Consider the following 25,411-nt stretch of genomic DNA (forward strand, 5'->3'; position numbering starts at 1 on the left):
TAGGATACTCCATGAGACTTGCCATCACTTTCACTCTGGCTTTGAATCATTCAATGTCTCTGTGACTTAGTATTGGCCACCCTCACAGACTGGAAGAAACATGATCCCTCTCCTTTCGTGCATGTTCTCTACAAATACTTCTCTACCCTTCCTTATGAATTCTGCATTCACACCCCATGTTTATCTAGAAACTACCATATCCCTCTCCTTTTTAATCTTTATATTTCCTGAATTCTGAAGAATGCCATTACTGACAAGATTAAAGTTTGCCTCTTTGGGATGAGAATGGAAATCCTGATATTACATAAGAATGCCTCAGAGCAACATGGATTTCTTGTTGCTGAGTCAAGGAGCAAGGCTAGGGACCAAGTGACAGTCTTGTTCCCTTATCCTGCGCAGACCCACCACATGGCAAGGCTGCAGGGACAGAGGTAGCAGGCAGGATGGGGCTGTTGTTACCTTCATAAACTGCTGCAGCTCATACAGGATGTGGTAGTAGTTCTTCTTCTGTAAATGCTGGCAGGCGGCAATCAAGTATTTTCCCCAGCTTTCCAAGGATGAGTCAATAGATTCTAGGAGGTTTTCTAAATCATGTAGCTTCCCACTTTTATAGCTTGGCTGGAAAATGCCTTCTATGAAGACTTCTGGGGGACTCTCCTGGAGCAGGGCAAAGCAACAAGGCAGAAGTCTTGAGCCTGGTTCTGGCACTGCTTAGGATCCATTCTGAGTTTCCTTCCACTCACAACCCTCCGCATTCTCATATAGGGATGCTACTTAACCTTTTTTGTGCATCACAGATGGATCCCTTTGAGAATCCCACTCCAGGGACTGCTTCTCTCCTCTGTACAGAAGAGCTCTTTGACGGAGTTATCTACACCCCCTGTCTCTAATTCCTCTCCTGTGATTGTCTCTTGAACTCACTCTCATCCAGCTTTTATACCTACAACTCCACTGCAACTGCCCCTTAGGTCACCGAAGACCTCTACTTTGTTAAATCTAAAATTCTTAGTCCTTATTTTCCACCTATCCTGTCAATAGCTGCTGATAGCTGGTGGTTTGCTCCTTGAAAAACTGTCTTTATTTGGCTCCCAGGATACTATCCCTGCCAGGTTTTCATTTTATTTCTCTGGCTAGTCCTTCTCTACCTCTTTTGTTGATTCCTCCTAAGCTCCCCAGGGCTTAGGAGGATCCTCTTCTCTTTTCTTTTAGTCACTCTTTTGATTTTATAAGTCTCAGGGCTTTAAATCTAGCTATTTGCTGATTATGTCTAAATCTCTATTTCTAGCCTGTTTATTCTTCCTGAACTCCAGAACTGTATATCTAAATTATATTCAATTGCCGACCCAAAAAGTCCTCTTGGGTATCTAGAGAATACATACTGATATAAAACTGCACTCCTGATTGTTTCTCCTCACTCTGCTCTTTCTGTGGTCTTCCCTTTTTCAGATGGCAATTTTATTCTTCTATTTGTTCAGGCCAAAAGCCTTCACCATCTTCTTCTTACCTTGCAACATAGAAGTCATTACCAAATTCTATTGGCTCCACCTCAAATATACACAGAATCTATATGTAATTGACCACTTCTCACCACCTCATGTACCACCCTGGTCCATGTCATGGGCACCACTTGCCTGAATGATCCCAATGGCCTTCTCCCTGGTCTTCCTCTTCTACCTCCTGCCTCTTTTTTGACTAACGTCAATCAACCCAAGTGATTTGGTTAAAAACATAAGTTAGATCACATTATTTCTCTGCTCAAAATCTTCCAAAGGTTTTCCTTCTCATGCAGCACAAAGCTCAAGTCCTCATAATGTCTGCAAGGCCCTATATGATCTGGGCCCTATTAGGTTTCTGACCTTACCTGCTACCACCCTTTCCCCAGCTCACTCTGCTTAAGCCACCCTGGCTTTGCCCTTGTGACTCCGTCCACCTGGACTGTGCTTCTTCCACAGTCTACATGGTTCATTCCCCACCTACTTTAAGCCTTCGCTCAGATGTCACCTGTCCAAACATCCTGTCTACAATTGTACAATTCGCCTCTTCCCTCTCCTCTACTTTATTCTTATTACTTGTCACCTACACTATATATTTTATCTTGTTTATTGTCTCTCTCCCTAGTATAATGTAAGTTTTATAAAAGTAGATTTTTTTTTGGTTTGCCTTTTTTTTTCTTCACTGTTGTACTTCTGGTGCCCAGAATAGTCCTTGGCCATTTAATAACTATTTTTTGGGTGAATGAATAAATGATAAATATCATGGATCTTATCAGGAAAGTGTACACACTCACTAATCTACTCAATTCTGAAGCTCATCTGTGGTTCAGAGACCCTGAATCATACCCCCTCATTGCATAGTCATAGAAAAGAAAATCATTTGGCCATTTAGACTTTAGATGAGTAAGTGATGAGAAGTGAAGGACAGCTATAAACTCATGGCAGTACAACCATGCTGGCCTTGAAGCACTGGGCACAAGCTGTTTAGAAGTGGAGAGGATCTGGGCTTTAGAACATCCACAGTGGGCGAGTGGCTTCTTTCCCAATTTTGGCTCTTCCTGAACACTCAGACCTAACCTAAAAGTTGTAGGACACACTTTAAGAAGTAGGGAGATCAGCTGCACTGGAAAGGTACAATATCTCAGAAGAGCAACCCCTTAAGAACTTTCATTTCATCCACTCATTCACTGGCATTAGGACAGGTGCCTGAAGACAGCAGGTAAGGGAAGTAAGGGCCTTCTCGGTCCAGATGGGAAGACACAGTTGTAAAGAAATAGCTGCAATCCACTGGGATAAAAGCAATAAGAAACCTAGGTTCTAGGCACAGAGGTGGTATATAGGAAGAGGTGAATGCTCAACAGAGAGGGTCTAGAAGGACAAACAGGAGTTCTCCAAGAAAACAAGGAGGGGCAGGGCATCCTAGGGAGGGGAAACAGCAATGCAGATTCCTGGAGCTAAGAAAGGGCATGGTACTATTAGGAAAATTTAAGCAATCTGGCAAGTCTGGAATACAGATCATAGATAGGACTTGTGGTGAAAGTAAACTGGAGAAATAAGAGGACCTGATCCTATTGTGTTCTGCATTCATGCTAAAGAACGTGGACTTCATCTTAGAGCCATGGGGATCCACCGAAGGCCTTTTAGAGAGAGGAATCACATGAATTATGAATACCATAAATAACATGTACTATGTTTTAGAAAGCTCTCTCAGGGATGAAAGGCAGGGAATGAGCATCTTCCATGCTCTAGGCATTCAGTTGTAGTTTTCACAATGTTTTTTTTTTTCTGTTGTTCTCCACCTGCTTGAGAAGGTAAGATAGTCCACTTCAAGGGTAGTTGTGATTACAGGAGACAGAAAGAAGAAGCAGGGGCAAAGCTGTCATCAGCTTTTACCAAGATAAGTAGGTAAGCAGCTTAACTCTCTGGACTGGTCATCAGAAGAAACAGAACTGGGTGAGGTAAAGCAGCTTTATCTCAAAACTCATTTGGAAACTGAACAGACAATTAGCAATTGAAGACCAAATAACATAACTTTTACAATATTCTTGACACCCGGTTAAGACACAGTAGCTAAGGCAGGAGTGAAAACATCTCCCTTTTGTGTCCTGTGTGTGTGTGCTCATTCATGTCTGACTCTTTGCGACCCCATGGACTGTAAACTGCCAGGCTCCTCTGTCCATGGGATTTTTCAGGCAAGAAAACTGGATTGGGTTGCCATCTCCTCCTCCAGGGGATCTTCCTGACCCAGGGATCAAACCTGCGTCTCCAACACCCTGTAAGGGTGGGGTTACCAGGACTCTGTACTGCTGACTCACTTGGAGATATTCGAGAAGGTATGTCTATTTGTAAACTTGCATTGGCTACCATTTTGGATGAGGGCAGCAGACTAAAATTAAAGTAAAACTCAAGTTTCTTTAATTTTATATGAAATTTGCTATGAATCAGTTTTTCCCTCAGAAAAACTTCATGGGACATTCAGATAAAAAAAGAGAAGGTCAAAGAGTCATGGTGAAATGGAGTTTTGACTTGGCTTAACAATAGCTCCAAGGAAATCATACACTTCACCTTTGCCTCCTGTGAGAGGAGAGCAGAAGACATCAGAGGAAGAAAGGAGAGCATACTCTCTCCTCCCGTAAGATGCTTGGGGCCAAACTTAGGATCTGTGTCTTAGGGTGCCTCCTGGGCTTTGTGATGACAACTCAGAGTGGATGCGCAGTTGGGGTAGCAGCAGGACATAGTCCAGGGCAGGTGGGAAGTGTGTGGAAACAGAGAGAAGTTAAGCAATTTGCCCAAGGTCACACCACGCATACCAAACATCTTGTTCCAGAGCCCACATTCTCAGCTATTATTTAGTTCTGCTGTATGTTCTGGGAGAAGGGATGAAGTGTGTCATTGCCAGTGACAAGGGCAATCTGGGATCCAGGTTAAGACTTTTACATGCTCGTCCAAACATGATTTGTGTAGAGAGAATTTGCCATTTGTGGTTTTTTTTTTTTTTGGTCGTGCCACACAACTCACAGGATCCTAGTTCCCTGAACAAGGATTGAACCTGGGTCCTCGGCAGTGAAAGTGCAGAGTCCCAACCACTGGACCGCCAGGGAAATCCCTAGAATTTGCCATTTGGACTTGACTCTGCCTGAGATGATCCTACAGCTGAACCCTGGGGTAGCATTAAGGGGGGTTATTGCTCCCGGAAGCTGGGCAGGCCAAGCCAGGGGGGCAAGGCAGGCACTGCGTGCGAGGTGTCTGGGGTCCCACCGTGTGCAGCAGGTGCAGCAGGGCCTCCCGCAGGCAGCTGTGCCTCACGTAGAAGCTGATGATGGCCAGGTGGGTGCTGTAGCTGTGCAGGTAGAAGAGGCATTCTTGGTAGTAGGTGTTGTTCAGGATCTTCCCTTCAGGAATCACTTCCAGAGAGAGGCTCTGGGTCCGGAGGGTTGCTTCCAGCTCTTTCAAGGTGGCCAAGAAGTCATCATCTTGCTGCCAAGAGAGGACAGAGAGGGAACAAGGGACCCAGAGAGTTCTCAGCAGCCTCTGGAAACGCTGCTTTCAAAAAACACTTAACAATATGGAAAAATGCTCTCTTGTATAGTGTTAAGGGTAGAAAACAGGCAGGATATAAAATTCTACACATTATAAACCGTATGCCATGCTGCGCTAAGTCACTTCGGTCGTGTCTGACTCTTTGTGACCCTATGGACTGTAGCCCGCCAGATTCCTCTGTCCATGGGGGATTCTGTAGGCAAGAATACTGGAGTGGCTTGCCAGGCCCTCCTCCAGGGGATCTTCCTGACCCAGGGGCTGAACCCGCATCTCCTGCATTGGCAGGCAGGTTCTTTACCACTGGCACCACCTGTGGAACCCTATATACTGTACAGCAGCAATTTAATTCAGAAACATAACGAAGAAAAGTCGCCAAAATCCAAATACGGCTTAAGTCTGGATATGGGATTATATGTGATTTTCATGTCTTTAAAATAATTCTTTTTGTTGTTGGAAATTTGACTGTTTATGACTTATCTAATCACACAGATGGTGAGGGACAGGGAAGCCTGGCATGCAGCAGGTCCATGAGTCATGAAGTGTAGGACATGACTAGGCGACTTTCTTGGAAAAGGAACCACATACACTGGAAAGAAGGAAATCCAAACTGGACAGCTCTGGGCCAGGGCTGCACTGTCATTGGGACGGAAGCTGATCTTCTTCCCAGGCCGTTACTGCTCTGGGGCCTCGCTGTTCCCCTGAGCCCAGCCTGTGCCTGCTGCGCTCTTACCACAGATAGGAGTGGCCTCGCTGTGGACTCCAGGTACTCAACCACCTCCTGTACCAGTCTTGAGCCATGACTCAGCTGATTGAGGTCGAAAGGGGGCTTCAGGCAGCGGCTGAACTTCTCCCGTGCAGCAGTGAGGTTCCCAGCTTTGAGGCAGGCCATGCCCCAAGCATGCCATGCCCCGGTGGGATCAAGGCCAGTCTTTGTGGAGACCTGGAGGAAAAACCGCTCCTTTTAGGGAAGAGGACTTGCAGCCAGGCCTGAGGGTCCCAAAGACTGACACTATCCCCTGGTTGTCAATCATCTCCCCTACCCCACCCCACCCCACCTGCCATGACTCCCACACTGGCAAACTGTCATGCCCTAGACACTCTCCATGGCCAAGGAAAAGAGGAGGAAGTAACTCACTGGGGCAGACATCAGCTCTGTGCCTCACCTCAACACCCAGTTGGTAGTACTCAGCTTCCAAGAGTTGGTTCCTGAGCCTGGTTACCGCAGCTGGTTGCAAGATCTGATCCAGAGATGGCACGTGGCGATAGGCAGCAGCAACTAAAATATTCAGCACATCGACCTTGCTGATGTAGCTACCAGGAGGAAAAGGGCATGGCAGTGAGGCTCCCCAGGGTCCTCCCAGGAACAGTGCTGCTTCAAGGTTCCCTATTTCATTTTTAATGTGAAATGGGATCATGAGAATTGGGAGGTACATGGGCGAATAGGTGCTGGAGTCAGACGTTCTGATTCTCAACTTTATCTCTTGGTGGCTCTATGATCTTAGGCAAGTTAGCTAACCTTTCTCTGCCTCAATCTACTCATCTGTGAAATGGATATAACAGGGGGTTTTAAGGATAAAATGAAATAACTGAAGGAAAAGACTTAGGATGGTATCTGGAGCTTTGCAGTAGATTGCAGTAGATGTAGTGTTAGTCGATCAGTGGTGTCCAACTCTTTGTGACCCTATGGACTGTAGCCTGCCAGGTTTCTGTCCATGGAATTCTCCAGGCAAGAATACTGGAGTGGGTTGCTATTTCCTTCTCCAAGGGATCTTCCCAACCCAGGGATCGAACCCAGGTCTCCTGCACTGCAGGCAAATTCTTTACCATCTGTGCCACCAGGGAAGCCCCCCCAAGGAAGCTTTCAGGAACTCATTAAATGTTAGCTATCAATACGTGGAGTAGGGACGTTCTGGAACACTCAGGTCTATTTGAGGCAAGGCCTTTACATTGAATGTTAGGAGCTCACAGGCTACCCATTGCTTTTTGGTTCTCTGGAATCCTATTTGGGAGAGCACATACAGACTGTATCAGGGGTCTGCACCTCCAGTCAGTATGGAGGTCACAGCACTACCATCCTCTGGAGTGCTGCTGGGCAGGGGCCTCCTGGCCTTTTGGATTCTCGTGCCCTGGACTTGACATCCTCTATCTGGGTCAAGGATGGATACTGTTACTAGGACTGCTGCCTCTGATCTTACTCCGAATATCTGGTGATTGCAAAAACCTTTTAAAGACAGACTCCAGAAAGCTGTCTGGGATCATTCTGTGTGGTCCTACCTGAGACAGGCCTACACTCAAGGTTCTTGACTCTTGCATCAGATTCTATCAAAACCCTTCCATGGATCCTAACTTGTCCACTGATTTCCCTGGAAAGGGATTCAGCACATGAGTGAGTCTCAACGAGTCAGGGTAGGGCAGGGGACGTTACAGTGTGTAAAAGCAAGTTTGGTATTATCATGTACTGCTGCTGCTGCTGCTAAGTCGCTGCAGTCGTGTCTGACTCTGTGTGACCCCATAGACGGCAGCCCACCAGGCTTCTCCGTCCCTGGGATTCTCCAGCCAAGAACACTGGAGTGGGTTGCCATTTCCTTCTCCAATGCATGAAAGTGAAGAGTGAAAGTGAAGTTGCTCAGTCGTGTCCGACTCTTAGCGACCCCATGGACTGCAGCCTACCAGGCTCCTCCGCCCATGGGATTTTCCAGGCAAGAGTACTGGAGTGGGTCGCCATGCCTTTTCCGACTAGATACGTGTAATAGGTGGTTTGAGCTTCTGTCTTTAAACATTATTTGTCTATAGACTCTTGAGCGTCCCTTGGACTGCAAGGAGATTAAACCAGTCAATCCTAAAGGAAATCAATAGTCATTGGAAAGACTGATACTGAAGCTGAAGCTCCAATACTTTGGCCACCTGATGTGAAGCGCCGACTCACTGGAAAAGACCCTGGTACTGGGAAAGACCGAGGGCAGGAGGAAAAGGGGATGACAGAAGATGAGATGGTTGGATGGCATCACCGGCTCAATGGACAGGAGTCTGAGCAAACTCCGGGAGACAGTGAAGGACAGGGAAGTCTGGCGTGCTGCAGTCCATGGGGTTGCAAAAAGTTGGACATAGCTTAGCAACTGAACGACAACAATTTGTGTACTGGAAGAAGGTATTTAAAACAGTGGAAAAATACTCTGCAAACCAGGAGTTCTCAATACCCGAGAGATGAATCTATTGTTGTCAGCAACTGGGTACAAATGCAGCTAATGTGAGGACTCCAGGGTTGGGCGGAAAGAATGTGCAATTTGAAACCACTGCTGTTACGGGTCCAGCAAGCCCAAGACACCTGGGGGTGGATGAGAATCCTCCTGAAGCAAGGCCCTCCTTAATTTCTGCTTGCTTAGTCCAAAGTGGATATTGCCTCCATCTGTACTGGATTTTGAAGGAAGTTTAGGACTTACTATTAAATTTGTTCTGCCTCCCCACAATCTGAGTATCTTTTTTCTCTTAATAAGACTGTATTTCATTTACATTTCCGATATTTGAGAAATATTCAGACATCTCAAGATTTTTGCCATTAACTCTGCCTTTTGCTATATGGGATGGTTTCTGTTCTTTCCTTCTCTTCTCCCCCATTTCTGATAAATTGGTATAGTTTTGGTTCTTTACATGGTTATTTAAAAAACTGTATTTAACATATTATATTCCTCTTTTTTTGTCAACTTGAAAAATGATATAGAAACCTTTGTCTCTTGATCAAGGAGTAAAATTAACTCCTACATATTTCCTTCTACTTTCTGTCCCACTTCTTTCTGCCTTTCTCAACCTTCGGGTGTTTGTTAATATGAATAAAACTGACATTTTTGGAGTACACAGGCCCAGTTCTTAGCCCTTTATATGGTTATAGTACTCACACTTTATCCTTATAACAGCCATATAGAATAAATATCATTATTATCCCCATTTTCCAGAGGAGGAAACTGAGGCCCAGAGTCATCTAAAGTTACAGAGCTCTAGGAAGTGGTGAAGCTGAGCGTCACTGTACTCTCTGTGACCCGGTGAGTGTGCAGGCTGGTACTCTGGGCAAGTGCCTGAAGCCCTGACACGTCAAAGAAAATTATGCTCTCTGCTCTGAAATCTGGGTAGGACTCAGTGCTGGGAACATACAACATGAGTCACACATTTGGGTGGGTAAGCTGGAAACTGGGAGTTTTCAATGTCAGGTTAACAGAGGCAGAGCAGGTTGTGCAGGGGCCTGGGGCAGAATCCTCCCCTTTCCACAGAGACTTCTATTTTATGACTCGCGTTTCTCCCTGGGATGCAGGGACAGACCATTCCACAGTGTGCTTCAAAGATCTGTCATCCACAGCTCCCTGAGGCCACACTCTCAATTTGATCAAGACTAGGTAGAGTTTTGGTTAAGGCTAAGGATACATTTCCTTGTCTTTTTTTTTTTTTTTTTTAATTTTTGGTTGCACTGAGCAGCATGCAGGATCTTAGTTCTCCAAGCAGGAATCAAACCTGCAACCTCTGTGGTGGAAGATTGGATTCTTAACCACTGTACAGCCAGGAAGTCCCAGAACACATTTTCTTTAAAAGCCAGAAAGTTCCACAGGGACTAAAGATGTTCCCCTAAATTAATTTTAATTACAAATTAGCCAGTCTTTCTTTCAGACCGGGTATAGCTAGAGAACCTTCCTTGAGGACCCCTCAGGGAAAGGGAAGAACTGTCTCGGGAGGGTGAGGAGGACGGCTTGTGGTCTGGTGATGGCATTTTGCCAACGTCAGACGGGATGCAAAACAGTTCAGCACGTCTTGTCAGAGGATGGGGAGGTGAAAACTCACAGTGGGATCAGAAAAAGAAGCTGGATAAACATGTTGTTTAGTCGCTAAGTTGGGTCTGACTCTTTGGCGATCCCATGGACTATAGCCTGCCAGGCCAGAATACTGGAGTGGGCTGTCACTTCCTTCTCCAGGGGGAGTTCGACCCAGGGATCGAACTTGCATCTCACGATCACCAGGTGAAAGAAGAGGGACTCACTTCCGCTTACCTGTCACAAAGCGCCAGGTCCTGGCTCTGGCCTGCCTTGACGAACATCATCTTGGCGCTGAAGAGCAGCTGCTTCATGATGTCCGTGAGCAGCCCCGCATCCACCTCGGGGTTGGTGAGCCCCTGGGACAGCCTGCAGCAGTGCTCGATCAGCTGGTGGCCACAGGACACGCTGTCCTCGTGCAGATTCAGGATGGCAATGCACAGGGAGGCACTGGGGGCCTGGCCCGAGCGGAAGAGGAGAGAGGCACACCGTGAGTTCAGGGGCCAGGTCGGTCTTCAAAGGCAGCTGGGGAGGCAGGAACTCTACCCATTTCAGGAAGCTTGAAAAGCTCAGGTGGAAGAAGCCAAACTCCCACAGAGCAGAAGTGGAACTAAACCTATTTTGGAAGTTCTAAGTCATACTCTGGCTGCTAGGCTTTGTCACCTGACTGGGAAGAAGGCAGCTGTGTCCACGTGTCACCTACTGCTTGGGAATGTCCGGAGGGGCCCTTCTTTTCCAGTTTACTAGGAGTTCAGGTACTCTTTGATGCTGGTTTGGACAACAGTTGACTTGCTTATTTAGCTACCTGGAGAGGTCTCTGCTTCAAGCCACTGGACACAGTGCTGCTAAAATTAATATTCTTAAAGCACATTCCATGGCCCCTCATGTCTACCTAGTACATATATCTCACTGCAGAGTGTAAGGCCCTACACATACGTAGCCCATTTCAACCTTACCTCTATTAACACCCCATGTTTCCTCCAAATTAAACCACTTCTAATTCCCCAACTATTTTGGGCACCGAGTCTTTGCTTGGATGTTCTAGTTTGGAAATCTTTGTCCTTACCCTATCCTCACTCCCCTCATGACACCCAAACTTCTGCTTGTCAAACTCCTACCACACTTCCCAAGCTCATCTTAAATGCCACGAAGGCTTTCCTGATTTTCTCCTGTGTATTTCTCAAGCTGTTCCTCATTTTGTGCTTTTAACTGGTTTCCTTGCCTTAGCTCCCATGTGATTACACTGTGAGCAAGTGAAGACCAGCCTGTGTTTGCCCAGCTCTGCGTTTCCTGCTATGTGACTATACATCACGTGTGTACGTGTTTTCAGCTGATCAGTCGTGTCTGACTCTTGGCGACTCTGTGGACTGTAGCCCGCCAGTCTCCTCTGTCCATGGGGATTCTCCAGGCAAGAATACTGGAGTGGGCTGCTATTTCCTTCTCCAGACTACACGTTATAAAGAAACTCAAATGACTATCCATTTTATCGCTATTACCTGCTCATAGTAAAATTCACTCCGCACCAGCTCATTTTCCTCCTCGTTCAGATCCAAAATCCATTCCACCTCTGCTGCTTTGGGGACTCTCACCACAGCTGAATACGGAGGGCTTTCACTCTTGGAGCTGTCTGGGGCTGAGAAGACAAATACCATCCATGTGTCATTCATTGGCAGCAGCCCAGTTAGTCCAGCCAGTGGGCAGCGTGAGCTGTTGGCAGATCCCTGCCTGCTATCTTAGGGCTCTTTCTTTCCTTTTGGTCCCTTGTATTTCCTTCAGGAGATCACCTTGGGTACCTCAAACTTTCTTCCCCAGGCACAGACCTGGGATGAGTGCTGCAATATTTGCCACAAAACCCTGTTGCTTCATGTGAGAAGCCCTGAAAGGTACATGCTTCCCCAGCGGAGGGCTGAGCCACTGGCTGCTCTAAACCAACCTGCCCAAACTACCAACGGTGATTACCAAGGGGAGGGAGGGAGCATTGGGAGGCAGGATGGTGGTCAAGGGGAACCTAGGGGGAAACAAGAAAAATAAGCTACTAAAAGTTAAGGACCCAATTCTTTGGCTACTGGCATTCTCGATGCTGGAAGCTAATGGGCCAGTGTGATAAGTTAATATGATGACAAATCCTTAAGGGAAACAGCCTGATAGAAATGCCAAGAATTTTCTTTGGTCAGCCTACTGGACTGAGTTGCCACTGAGGGTGTCAGTTGCAGCAGATATGCTGAAGGAATGGCTAACTTGAGCACAGAAAGGAAAAGTCACAAGGAGGGAGCTCCCTGGCGGTCCAGTGGTTAGGACTCTGTGCTTTCGCCTCCAAGGGCTCAGGTTCAACTCCTGGTTGGGAAACCAAGCTCTTGCAAACCTGGCAGCATGGTCAAAAAAAAGAAGTCATAGGGCATGTGAGTCAGCCTTACCTTCTGCTTGTCCTGGATTCTCCTCTGGTACACTGGAAACAGAGAAAGAAAAGGAAATGCCTGTGAAAACCGAATTCCTCCTCCTCCTTGACCTTGGTATACAGCACTGACATTTACTATTACTGCACTGAAATTCTCAGGGACTCATCCAAAACTCTTCTCTCTCTCTCACCTGTCACAGCCAACCACTTACCATTTCTTGTCCATTCCATCTCCTGAATCCCTCTTTAAATATCCTCATCTCTCTCCTCATCCCTGTCTCAGAGACAGCCCTCATCACTCAATGCTATTGCCTCTGCAGTAGCTTCTCAAATGGTCTCCTTGATTCTGCCAATCTATTCTCTACTTTGTAGCTATAGCAAGCTTTCAAAAAATGCATTATGCTATGCTTCTGCTTAAAATTCTTTAATAGCTCCTCGGGGTACAATATTGCACATTTGCAGGTTAGCAGACAAAGCTCCCCATGGAGCTGCCTCTGGAGACCATCTCCTACCACCCATGACCTCTGCTCAACCCATAAAAGTCCTATTCACACTGTCACAGGCTTTGATCAAGTTCAATTGGTGCCGTTAACCACTAAATCCCAATGTCACAGGCCAGAGCCCAAGGCTATCACCTGCATGAGGAGCCTTCTGATCAACCAATCCCAGCCCATGCTGCCAAAGAGCAAGCTCCAAGCCATTGTGCCATTCCCTAGGTCCTCCCAGCTCAGATGCCAGCCTCTGAGTGTAGAACCTTAGCCCATGACCTACCTATTTACACTTTTCAAAGGACCCACATTTTCTCCTATCCCTGACTTTGCAGGTGTTATTCCCACTTTTGGGCACACTCTGTTTTGACTTATTTTATCACCAACTTTTCATCCTCTAGGGAGGCTTAGGCCAAGTGCCACACCCCTAGGAAACCCTCCTGATCACTGAGCTAAGCTGGGTGTGTCTCCATACCACACTTACCAAAGGGCTCTGTGCTCTGTGTTTTGGCTATCTTCCCACCAAAATAGGAACTCCTCAAGGGAAAAGTGATTACTGCTGAGTGATTGCTGAGTGAAAGAATCCGTATTGACTGCTCATTTCAAATCTCAGCAGAAAGATAAATGGGTAATTTCCCTGACCCCCACTGGGAGGGAGACAGTGGTATGCCAGGGTCACAGAAACTGTGGTATAAGCAAGGCACACCTTCCTTTCTATCAGGTCAGTAAACACCATGATAAACAATGATAAAAAAGTTCATGTTAAAAGAAACACAAACATGCGTTTGAGATTGATTTAGGTCTGTTCATAAAACACAAAGAAGTCAAAGTAATTTGGCTTTTGGATAGCTGCTTTGGCTCATATGCCCACACGCACTTAGTTTTACCCTCTTTTGCCGCTAGAAGTAGTGGAAAAAACTGAGCGACACTGAGCCGGCAAAAATCCCTTGACCTGTTTTGCCAGTGGCGTGAGCAGTTTCTGAGATTTGTCCCTGGGTGAACTGTGTGTAGGAAAGTGTGTGGGGACTCTGAGTCATGGATAACAAGCCAGAATGATAAGGTCGATGAGAGCTGATGTAAGTGAGGCCCCAACATTCAGTAGGTGAGCGTGTCGTTTTGAGTCCAGCTGAGACTGACTGAAGCAAGAGTGGCTGGAAAAGAGGTGAGGGTGTTGGCAAGCAAAGATCAGTGGCCTCAGTTAGGGGACAGGCCAAAGAACCCAGGGCCCTGATCTCAGAACATCATGCATGCACTTGCTCTCTGCTTCTACGCACCCCTACATCCTCTCTCTGATGTCTCTCCGACCAAGGTTGACCATTACACCGCAGGCTTAATGGCATTTCAGTGTGAATGTGGAAAGAAAACCTTCTGTAACTGCTCAGATTTGAGATGCTCTCCCTCATGAGACTTGTAGGTATGTCAGGACCCCGGGGGAGGGGGCACTGGTCACCAGCTGCAGTGGCCCCGCCGTGGGATACTCACTCTTGGTTGAAGTAGCTGTAGCACTGGTCACACACGCGGGTGGGGTTCTCTCGGCAGCCTTCCACTACCATTTTCTTGGTGGAGCAGGAACTGCACACCAGCCGGCCACAGCGGCGACAGTGATGACGCCTGTTGAACTGAGGAGTGTCATTGGAAAGAGAAAGAGGAGTAGGGAAGAGAAAGTAAGATGGCCGGACCTGTGAGCAACCTGTCAATCCATTTATCCTTGGAATGAGCCACCTGTGACTTGCTAAGACTATCAGGTGCTTGGGCCTCTGTTGAGAAAGAACACACTAATCCTTGCCTTCACAAAACTGACGTTTAAAAATCTCTCAGTTGATGGGCAAACATGCCCAAGCCATGGACAGTTTTGCAAGAGCTTCTGACAAGCCCTACCTGTCTGTGGAGGAAACATGTGAAGACGGAATAAAAAGCAGTGGGGAAGAAGTGACTTTCCCAGCCAATGAGGAACACAGTTCTACAAGGTATTGATGATGATGAAAAACTGTCCTTTTTTCAAGTGTTTTACAAATACTGCCTTATTTCATCGTAAGAGGTTGATAGACATTTTACACCTTTTTTATAGAAGAGGAGGAAACAAACCCAGAGAAACTACACCATCGTCATTTTCCCACGGGCTGAGCTGTTATGCCAGTCAGGTACTGTGCTCAGTGTGGTAACGTGTGTTACTATAGTGTTTATGAACCAAGTAATAATCATCGCCCCCAGTTTACAAGTGAGCATCTGAGATGAAAAGATTAATAGTCACATTGCAAGTAAGAGGTAGGGCTGGAATGAGAACTGAAGTCCTCTGGCTCCAGCACAGAAAACCATTACCAGGTCACCTGTCTTATTGCAAAAGACACAAGAGCTGGAAACAAGATTTCCTGATGTGTGGTCACTCCTTCTGCAATACCTCTGCCTCTTATCATTTATTTCGTAAGAAAGGCAGAGATTTAGAATTTAAGCCTACTCAAGAGTGGGGGCGGTCTACCCTCTGTCTGAACTCAGAAAATACATCCTGGTCAGGTCAAAGATAAACTCAGTGCCTTAGACCTTCTGAACATACCCTCTCCCTTGGGGACAGGAGGTGACTATAAATTCAGGCTCATGAAGGAGAACTTTCATTTCTCCTACAGGTGAAGCTGGAGACAGATAAGACTTACCATGGTGAAGCGCTCCCTGCGGCAGACCATGCAGACACTCGCACTCTCATCTGGGACCCACTGGTGCCTGGCAGGGGGTGTAGCCGGGGGCACAAACTCCAGTGGCAACTGACTCGGGGGGAAGTTCCTCTCCCTCACACTTGGGGAATGTACAGTGGAGACACCTGGGAGTCAGAGCCAGAAGTCAGAGTAAAAGGTGATTAACAGTCAAGCTGATAAATGACAAACGAAGGAGACAATTAGAATTGTACCATTTTACAAAGCCTCCTGATATCACAGCTCTAATTAATGATCATCGATGGCTGATTGCCAAAAGAGCATTGTGTGGGACTTCCCTGGTGGGCCAGTGGCTAAGACTCTTGGCTCCCAATGCAGGGGGCCTGGGTCCAGTTCTTGGTCAGGGAACTGGATGCCACATGCCACAACTAAGACCTGGCACAGCCCAATAAATAAATACGTCACGTTTCTGAACTTGGTGATTTAAAGAAAAAAAGAGCATTGTGCATTTCCTGACGGAAGGCACAAGACCGCCTATCAAATATACTAGCCAAAAGACACTGAGCCTGAATCAAATCAAGCTTCTAGATCTATCTACAGGGTACTGGATACAGAGGGGACGGAGACCCAGATTACCACAGGGTGACAGTCAACAAAATCCAGAGTGTGGGAAGCTCTATGGGACAAGTGAACCAGTTTCCTTCACAAATAAAAAAAGAGGTAGAGGAAAAAAGAGGGTACGGAAACCTATTGATTAAAAGAGATTCTTATTGAGAGAGAGTTTAGTCAAATGCCATGTGTGGACATTATTTACATCCTTATTCTAGAAATACCAATTCTAAAAAAACTCCTCATGAGATTACTGGGGAAATCTGAATATTGACTGGATAGTTTATAATAATAAGGAATCATTAATTTAGTTTTAGGTATGAGAATGATGTTATGGTTTTGTTTTATATATGTCCTTACCTTTCAGAGATATATACTGTTTTTGGGGTTTTTTTGCGGGGGGCCATGCCATGCAGCTTGTGGGATCTCAGTTGGCTGACCAGGGATTGAACCCAAGCCATAGCTATGAAAGCCCTGAACCCTAACCATTAGACCACCAGGGAACTCCCAAGATAGACACTATTTCATTTATGAACAAAATGGTATGATGTCTAGGATCTATTTCAGAATAATCCAGTAGAGGGACAGGGGTACAGATGAAACAAGAATGGTCAGACTCAGATGATAAATATTGCAACTGAGTAATAGGTATGTGACACTTCATTACACTATTCTCTCTACTTTTGTGTACTGGAAGTTTTGTATAATAAAAAATAAAGAAAAAATTAAGTACACTAAAGCTGCTCAGGCTGCCTTATGCAGATTTGTGCAGCTGCTCATATCCCTGTATACCTGAGCCCTTCTGTCAGGTCTGCTGATTATCCTGAAGCATGGCTCCTTCTCAAAGTTGGGCCACAAAATGCCACTTTGCTCTATGGTATCTAAGGAGAAGGATGGTATGGTACCTAGCAGAATGATGTTGGCACGTCACAGAAAAAGAGAACTGGGAACACAGTGACTCTTAGCAGCACCCAAAAGAAGAGGGATTGTTGACCTCTCCCCAGGAGCCTGTTCTCCTGACTGTTGGCAAAACAAACACTCACTGAGCGTCTTCTGAGTGCAGCCCATTGGGCAAAAGTCAGGAGACTGGAGTGGAAGGGTGGTGAAAAGGGGTGACCGAGAAATGGCAGGAGACTTCAAAGGCCTTGCACCCAGTGTGGGTGACAGGCGTAAATAACTGCCTGCAGGACTGGGCCAGAATGAACATGACAACTGAACAGTCGATCCTCCTTATTGGTAGATTCCGTATTTGTGAAGTGGCCTACTTGTTAAAATCTACTTTTAACTTCAAAATCGGTATTTGCATTGCTTTTGTAGACACATATAGAGTGGTGAATAATTGGAGTTGCAGGCTTGTTATTATGCAGGTTCTCATCTACGGTTGAGTAAGGTCATGTTTTGCTTCCTTATACAGAGCAGACCAGAGAATGGAGCCAGCAGAGGACAGTGCAGCAGGGAGTGCAAGAAGCTCACTTCTGGGGATGGCTGGACAGGGTTTGAATCCCAAATGCTCAATATGCATTCGTGGATGGGGTGACTTCAGGCAAGTCACTTTAACACTCTGAGCCTCTTTTTCTCTTTTGTACAATAAAGAAAATAGAATCTACTGGGATGAACTGTCTTCAGTTTGAGATTATAATGTATGTGAAATGTTATATATACGTATATATACGTCTGTGTACGTACAAGCATACACACACATACAAGCATATTTTCCCTAGGAGCAATGGTTCAGTATTTGCTAATTCATTGTGGAATCTTCATAGATATACTATTGCAAATAATAAGAATCGTTCATATGTTGAGTTTTCTGGGATATACAAAGCTGGAACAAATCAACAAAACCAATAAGAATGTTGTGACTGGAAATGAAAAAAGCAGCAAAAGAATAAAAAAATCAGAGTAAGGCAAGACTGAACTGAAAAATGGGTAACTCTCAGAACTCATTCTTACCAGGAGCAGTAGCAGAAGAGAACTCGGCTGATGGTGACCTAGACAAGGTCTCGAGGTCTGAAGCCTGACTGACAATCTCCTGGAGGTGAATTACAGAGTCTGCAGGGAAGGAAAGTGTTGACAGATCATTCTACCATAAACAAACCTTACTTGTTTTGCTAGGAATTTAGTTCAAAGCCCTGATGGTTTCACTGTCATCCCATGATTCTACCAGGTATGCAAAGAATGAGAGAAGGGCGTCTAAGATAGTCATATGCATGCTTCTCAAATGCCTCAATAAACAAACTATGTTAGGCATGTGAGATAAATGATGTAGACACTAGGATTTTACAGAATAAATCTAAAGATGTCCAGAAGGAAGTGGAAGATATTTAAGTGATAGTCCTGGAGGGTAGGGAGTAAGAAAAAAAAAAAGCTGGCTGGGAACATTAGCCCTCATTTATTTAATTTTCTTCATTCTATTAGAGGCTGAGTCAGCTCACATACTAGTGACATCTGATGTGACCCTGGGAATAGTCCTCAAATCAAAATGATGGCACTTAAGAGCCCATTGCACCAAGGCTAGACAGACACCACTCTCAGCATGTTCTGTTTTCTGAACCTTTATGTTATTATGCACATGGCGGTTATCCACCATCATTTCATTCAGGTTAGCCTGCCACTTCCTCCAAGACTGAGATCTCTCCTATACAAAAGAGCTCTCTCTCCTGAAGCGTATCCTCTCATTCTCTATCAACTCAAAACCATAAAAGAAGAGAAATGGAAACTAAGGATGGAGCACAGTACTTCCTTCTCCACATAGAACTCCCCCTGAGCACGCTGGCCGTTACCTGAGCGTTTCTCCCGCAGAGGGTATGGGAAATCCAGGGCTTTTCCCGCGTATCTGGAAAGCAGCGCATCCACCTCGTCCGTGGTGAAGCCAATCTCCTGGCCGGCCAGCAGCTGGCGCAGAGTCTGCACGGCCACAGCGGCCCAATCCACCTTCATGTTCATGAGCAGCTGCTCCAGCATGAGCAGGGGGCTGGAGGACAGGTGGGCGTAGCTGGCCCGGTGCTGCTCGGGCAGGGTCAGCAGCACCTGGGAGTGGGGGAGAGCCCCAGCGTGAAGGAAACAGGATATGAACTTCAGAAGAAAGTCAAGATTCTCATGGGGAAGTGGGAAGGGTATCTGGGACCAATGGGCTCTTGGCCAGCTGGCTGGGAGTCTTTTAGAAAGGAAGTAAGGCTGGACTCCTAGCTAAATCCTCCAGGTGGCAATCAAGATGAGGGGAACTGTCTCTGGAAAGGTTCAGATAGTAAATATTTCAGACTTTAAATATTCAGACAAAGGCCATAAGGTCTTTGTGGCAACTACTCAACTGGTAAATGAGCGTACATGCTTGTGTTTCAATAAAACATGATTTATAAAAGCAGGCAGAGGACTGGATTTGGCTCACAGGTGCTGGTCTCCTAACCCCCAGCCTAGACCAACCAGGCATGATTGACTTCTTCCTGATCCTTAAAGTCACCGTTCTGTCCTTCTGAGGCTTTGCTAGAATAAGCAATAGAAGGTGAACTAAACCTGGCATCTCCAGGGTCCTACAGGTGAATGATGACTCTAAATTCTTCCTAGGGGTTGTTATCATTGGGCTTGAAATATGTTCACTGGCTCTGATCATTGCCAGTCTTCAAAGATTCCACTCAGGTACAGTACAGCCAAAAAAGAAAAACAGGTGTATCCTCTTTAGGATCATTTTACGTGGTTGAACTCTTAGCAAGTAGGCTGGTGGTCATGTTCATGGCTCTACCAGCACTGGTTCTATTCATGCGGTGTGTTCTATACTCAGGGGACAGTATGATAGGCAACCACAATCATCAGAGAGTTAGAAGGCCTTATCTTTTCCTAAACACTACTCCACTGAAATTAGCTTGTAATTTCTTCTACTAGATTACACATCAAGGGTAAGGACTTGTTATCCCACTGCATAGTGAGAGAGTCAGTTCCTAGGCAGTTTGATAGGGAGTCTAGGGGTTCCCAAGGAGAGAGGGGTCTGGAATTCTCAAGGAGGAAGAAAGGACAAACTTTTCTTTCTCCACATTCCTTAGGATTATATAACAATAATGTATCTTGCCTAAGGACAGTCTCTGGATTAAACCTTCTGACACAGTTTTTTTCTTTCTCCACATTGCTTAGGATTATATAATAATGTATCTTGCCTAAGGACAGTCTCTGGATTAAACCTTCTGTTATCTTAAAATGTAAATTATGGGAGTAGGTGTGATGAGGTCTTTACAACCTCCAGACATTCTTTGGATTCATTGGAGAGTATATAACTTCATTGTTAACACTAGCAAGTGGGTACTCTTTCTGCCCCCTTCTGATGCCTATGTCAGAAGTTTTCTCTATCTCCTTTATACTTTAATAAAACTTTATTACACAAAAGCTCTGAGTGATCAAGCCTCGTCTCTGGCCCCAGATTGAATTCTTCTCCTCTGGGGGCCAAGAATCCTGGTGTTTTCGTGTGATTCAACAACAACCTTTCAATAGACAATTGACCCCTTTCCTTTAGCACAGAGTAGTTTTAAGGATTTAAAGCAGCAGTTTTAAGTCTTCACATCAGAATCCTTCTGGAAAGCAGGCAGGTCCTGTCCCAAAAAGTTCAGTTGTAATTACTCTAGAGTGTGGGTCAACTACTGCTATTTTTAGAAAGTCCAGGTGATTCTAATTCATAGTCAGAATTTAGAAGCCTTGATATAGCAGATGTCAGGCAAAGCATAAAGAGAACTTAGGACTGTAAAATTCACTTTGGAGGCAGAGCAGTAGGCAACGCTAAGTTCTAAGGGATATGGTGGGCTATTAGGGTCAAGACTTTGTATAGCACAGGTCAAGGAAGGCAGGTGCCTGGAAGAGCAAGTTCTGAAGTGGGAGCTGGACCAGCATGCTTTCCCAACAGCCCCTTCCCCTCCTGACCTTGGATCCCATGTACAGTGCCTGGATTTCACGGTGTCGGTCAGCAGTCAGTTCTCCATAGAAGTGGGTGGTGAGGTAGTTGGCCAAGAAGTGAGAAGTGGCCAAGCTAGGGTGCTGGTCGAGGGACTGCTCTGTGACCTCAAGGCACATGGTGGGGTCGGGAATTCTTTGTAGAAGCTGTTGCAGGAGGAAGGTAGAGGAGAAAGGTGAGGCCTGTAGAAGAACTCTTAGTCCAGCCTTGTTTTGTTTGAGAACAGAACCTTTCAGTTTATTCACTTTGGATTAACCCTTTTTCTGCACTCATTTTTTCCCCCCCACCACTCCTTAGCTTCACAAATGATGATTTTGACAGGACCAGAGATCAGCAGGATCTTGGACCCAGCTGCCCACCTGGCATCTAATGTAGGGTTGGCACTTACAGGCAGGGTGACTATAACCAGCTTATGGAGGAGCAGATGTGAGACTGTGAGTGCTCTGAATGGGATCCAGTAGGAACAGAGCCATCCGATTTGACCAACTTTTGCATCCCTCCCCAAAGAAAACTGGGAAGAGTTGGAGGCTTACCTGCAGAGCCTTTTCATGATCTCCTCTTTCTAGAAGGTGGAGGAGATGCTTCTGATGTAGGTTGATTAAATGTTCTCTTGGAATAGGGTAGAGGCAGCCCCACTCCTCACACAGCTCATACTCCTGGAAGGAAACACACATGCCTTCAACCCATTTAAAATCCAGGCCTTGTCACTCATTCAACGCTTGCCTGGTTTTTCTCAGCAGTCCTGAATCTGCCAAAGCCCCAGGACAGCTTGGGAAGTGTTGATGGGAACTTCGTTGTGGGATTAAAGTGGGATCATAAAGGACTACAATTGGCAAGGTAAGTTCTGAAAATGGTGCAAGTAGGCAGCTAAAGATGTCCTTTTCCTCTTAGCTCGACTATAGAAAAGAAACAGATGACATACAGCCACAAGCACTTGGTGTTGGTGCCGGGAAGATACTAAGGAAGTGGGCAGGACGGAGAGGACTGTCAAAGGAGACAGAACCCACTCAGCTCTGACTGTGGCCATATGACTGTGCAGGCCCCGTGCTGCCAGAGTTTAAAAATTTTCAAAAAAAATTTTTAGGGCTTCCTTGGTGGTCCAGTGGTTAAGACTCTACACTTTCACTGCAGGGGACATGGGTTCAATTCCTCATCAGGGAACTAAGTTATCTCTCACATGCTTTGTGGCACGGCCAGAAAAAATAAATTACAAAAACATTTTTTTTTTAATTGAAAAATCTCCCTATTTTCCAATGCTGGCAATGAAATCAATATGAAAAGCTAAAAATTCCACAGACCACTACTGCACAGGCCAAATAAACACGTTGGTGTTAGATTCCATTGATATCAACCCTTGCTACTCTCTGCATCCCCACCCCCAATTTGTGAACTCTGGATTAAAGTTTCAGACGGTGGAATTCTCAGAGCTACGTCTGAGTGTTCTATGGTGGCATGTGGAAGGCTCTCCCCACAACTCTGCCTGGGGCCACCTTCTTCAGGATGTTCCCTTGTCTCTCAGGCTACATTAGATGCCCTGCCTGTGCCACCACCACCGTCTGGGCTTGCTTCTGTCACTTGGTATATCACAATCACCTAGGGATATGTCTCACATTGCCCCCCACCCTCGCCCTACCCACCCCCTTCCCAAAATAATGAGCGGCACAAAGGCAAAGGCTAAGTTGAATGACCTTTAGTTTCACCATCGTCTAGCAGTGGTCAATAAAGGTTCCCTGGATGAGTCAGCACCTGAATAAACACATCTACATTTTGATCTATGATACAGATCAGCTTCTTAAAGGGTAAAGAAAAAATTTACTCAGCATTCAATGTCCAACAAACACGTGGAAAGGTAGTTGAGGTCATTAGTAATCATGACAACGTAAATTAAAACAATGATGAGATACCATCTTATTGGCAGAAAGTAAAAAGCTGGACGATGCCAAAATTGCCAAGAAGATGCAGCAATACGGACTGTGAGTGGGAGACTAACTGGGCCAGAACAATGTGGTAACATCTTAGTAAAGGTGAGGATGCTCGTGCAGCAGTTCCACATTGGGTATGTATTTTGTACCTACTGTGGACAGTGTAGGAAATTTCATGTATGAAAACAAGGGTGTTAGTTCAAAAGCGTTAACTGCCTTATTCTTTACACTTCTCTGAATGTTGGTAAGTTTCACATGCATAAAAAAGAGAAAAAAGAGTGTTATGTAACTATAGAAAAAAATGTGAACCTTGACATATGGAAAGGAGTCTACCTAACTGGCTAAGGAGGGGCAAATCTAGAAAGAGGAGGAAGGAGAACAGTACCCAGGAAAATGGTACCTTGGCTTCCAGAATCAGGTTCATGACAGTCGATGGGTCCTCAGCACAACAGTTCCTCAGGGCCTGCCAGTTACACCACACCGGGGTAGACTGCAAACCTAGAATCTAAGGGAAGACAAGAAAAGCTATCAAACCACACTGTAGTTTCTCTGTCCAGGAACAAGTCCTTGGAGTTTCCAGGGATGGGCCATCCCCAGGTCTCTGTACCAAACTTGCCAGGAGAGAGAGGGAATGAGAACCAATGGCACAGAGTGTTTGGAGAGATGAGTGAACCGATCTGGCAAGTATAACCAGAGAGCCAAGATTTGGAGTGGGGAGGCCCCAACTGTAGGACAGTTCTCAGAGGCTTCTGTCCTTTGCAGCTTGTTCAGTCTTCTGGGGTCACTTGTCCCTTGCTCCTTCATCTCAAAACTCTATCCAGGTTATTCTTCTGGCTTGAATGCTCTGTGGGATCACCCTTCAGGCAGCATTTTAGCTCAGCATGAAAATTGCTGAGGAAGAGTAGAAAGAAAATCTTTTTCACTTGCCATTTTCACTTTCCCTGGTAGGGCTCTGGACTCTGGTTAACAGTACACTTGGAAAGATTAGCATATATGTATACTTGTTATGTAGCTGTATCACGTAAATCTATCTCCCTAAGCCTCTTGATCTTGAATATAACACATACATCACAAGAACCTTTCACTTGAAAGGTTGAACTGAAAGTGAAATTGTCACTTTCAGTTATCCCTTTCAAAATGGCTATTGTTATAGTGAAGAGTTCTCATAAAACACGATCCACTGAAGGAGGAAATGGCAAACTTTGAGGAAATTTTTGCCTTGAGAACCCCATGAACAGTATGAAAAGGCAAAAAGATATGACACTAGAAAATGAGTCTCCAGATCAGAAGGTATACAATATGCTACAAGGGAAGAGTAGAGGGCAATTACTAATAGATTCAGAAAGAATGAAGTGGCTGGGCTAAAGTGGAAACGACGCTCAATTGTGGATGTGTCTGGGAATGAAAGTAAAGTCGAATGCTGTATACAGCAATACTGCACAGGAACCTGAAATGTTAGGTCCTAAAGCAAGGTAAATTGGACATGATCAAGCAGGAGATGACATGAATGAACACTGACATCTTAGGAATCAGCCGACTAAAATGGATGGGAACGGGTGAATTTAATTCAGATGACCATTATATCTACTACTGTGGGCAACAATTTCTTACAAGAAATGGAGTAGCCCTCATAGTCAACAAAAGAATCCAAAATGCAGTACTTGGGTGCAGTTTCAAAAATGACAGAATCATCTCGGTTTGTTTCCAAGGCAAACCACTCAATATCATAGTAATCCAAGTCTAAGCCCCAACCACTAACACCAAAGAAGCTGAAGTTGACCGGCTCTATAAGACCTTCTACAGCTAACACCAAAAAAAGGTGTCCTTTTCATCATAGTGGATTGGAATGCAAAAGTGGGAAGGCCAAGATACCTGGAGGAACAGGCAAGTTTGGCCTTGGAGTACAAAATGAACCTGGGCGAAGGCTAACAGAGCTTTGCCAAGAGAACACACTGGTCTTCAGATCAGATCAGATCAGTTGTTCAGTCGTGTCCGACTCTTTGCGACCCCATGAATCGCAGCACGCCAGGCCTCCCTGTCCATCACCAAGTCCCGGAGTTCACTGAGACTCACGTCCATCGAGTCAGTGATGCCATCCAGCCATCTCATCCTCTGTCGTCCCCTTCTCCTCCTGCCCTCAATCCCTCCCAGCATCAGTCTTTTCCAATGAGTCAACTCTTCGCATGAGGTGGCCAAAGTCTTAGTAAACACCATTTCCTAACAACCCAAGAGATGACTCTACACATGGACATCACCAAACGGTCAGTACCAAAATCAAATTATGTTCTTGGCAGCTGAAGATGGAGAAACTCTATACAGTTAGCAAATCAAGACTGGGAGCTGACTGTGGCTCAGATCATGAGCTCCTTATTGCAAAATTCAGGCTTAAATTGAAGAAAGTAGGGAAAACCACTAGGTCATTCAGGTATGACCTAAGTAAAATCCCTTATGATTATACACTGGAGGTGACAAATAGATTCAAGGGATTAGATCTCTTAGACAGAGTGCCTAAAGAACTATGTACAGAGGTTTGTAACACTGTACAGGAGATGGTGGCCAAAACCATCCCCAAGAAAAAGAAGTGAAAGAAGGC

General features: G+C 45.5%; 1 protein-coding gene across 2 annotated transcripts in view; it reads right to left on the minus strand.

Moving 5' to 3' along the window:
- Positions 1-25,411, minus strand: part of ZFYVE26 (zinc finger FYVE-type containing 26) — a 67,687-nt gene that overhangs the window by 7,947 nt on the left and 34,329 nt on the right. For both annotated transcript variants that reach the window (XM_061429212.1, XM_061429211.1), the window contains 14 exons: positions 23,219-23,323; positions 21,430-21,552; positions 20,866-21,042; positions 18,747-18,993; positions 17,917-18,015; positions 15,358-15,521; positions 14,192-14,328; positions 12,241-12,272; positions 11,323-11,459; positions 10,064-10,284; positions 6,197-6,344; positions 5,764-5,973; positions 4,752-4,970; positions 460-657 (listed from right to left, as the gene is read on the minus strand). In XM_061429212.1, coding sequence (XP_061285196.1) covers positions 460-657; positions 4,752-4,970; positions 5,764-5,973; positions 6,197-6,344; positions 10,064-10,284; positions 11,323-11,459; positions 12,241-12,272; positions 14,192-14,328; positions 15,358-15,521; positions 17,917-18,015; positions 18,747-18,993; positions 20,866-21,042; positions 21,430-21,552; positions 23,219-23,323 — 2,217 coding nt within the window. The remainder of the gene's footprint in view (positions 1-459; positions 658-4,751; positions 4,971-5,763; positions 5,974-6,196; positions 6,345-10,063; positions 10,285-11,322; positions 11,460-12,240; positions 12,273-14,191; positions 14,329-15,357; positions 15,522-17,916; positions 18,016-18,746; positions 18,994-20,865; positions 21,043-21,429; positions 21,553-23,218; positions 23,324-25,411) is intronic.

The sequence above is a fragment of the Bos javanicus genome, chromosome 10, assembly GCF_032452875.1.
Source record: "Bos javanicus breed banteng chromosome 10, ARS-OSU_banteng_1.0, whole genome shotgun sequence".
Lineage (NCBI taxonomy): Eukaryota > Metazoa > Chordata > Mammalia > Artiodactyla > Bovidae > Bos > Bos javanicus.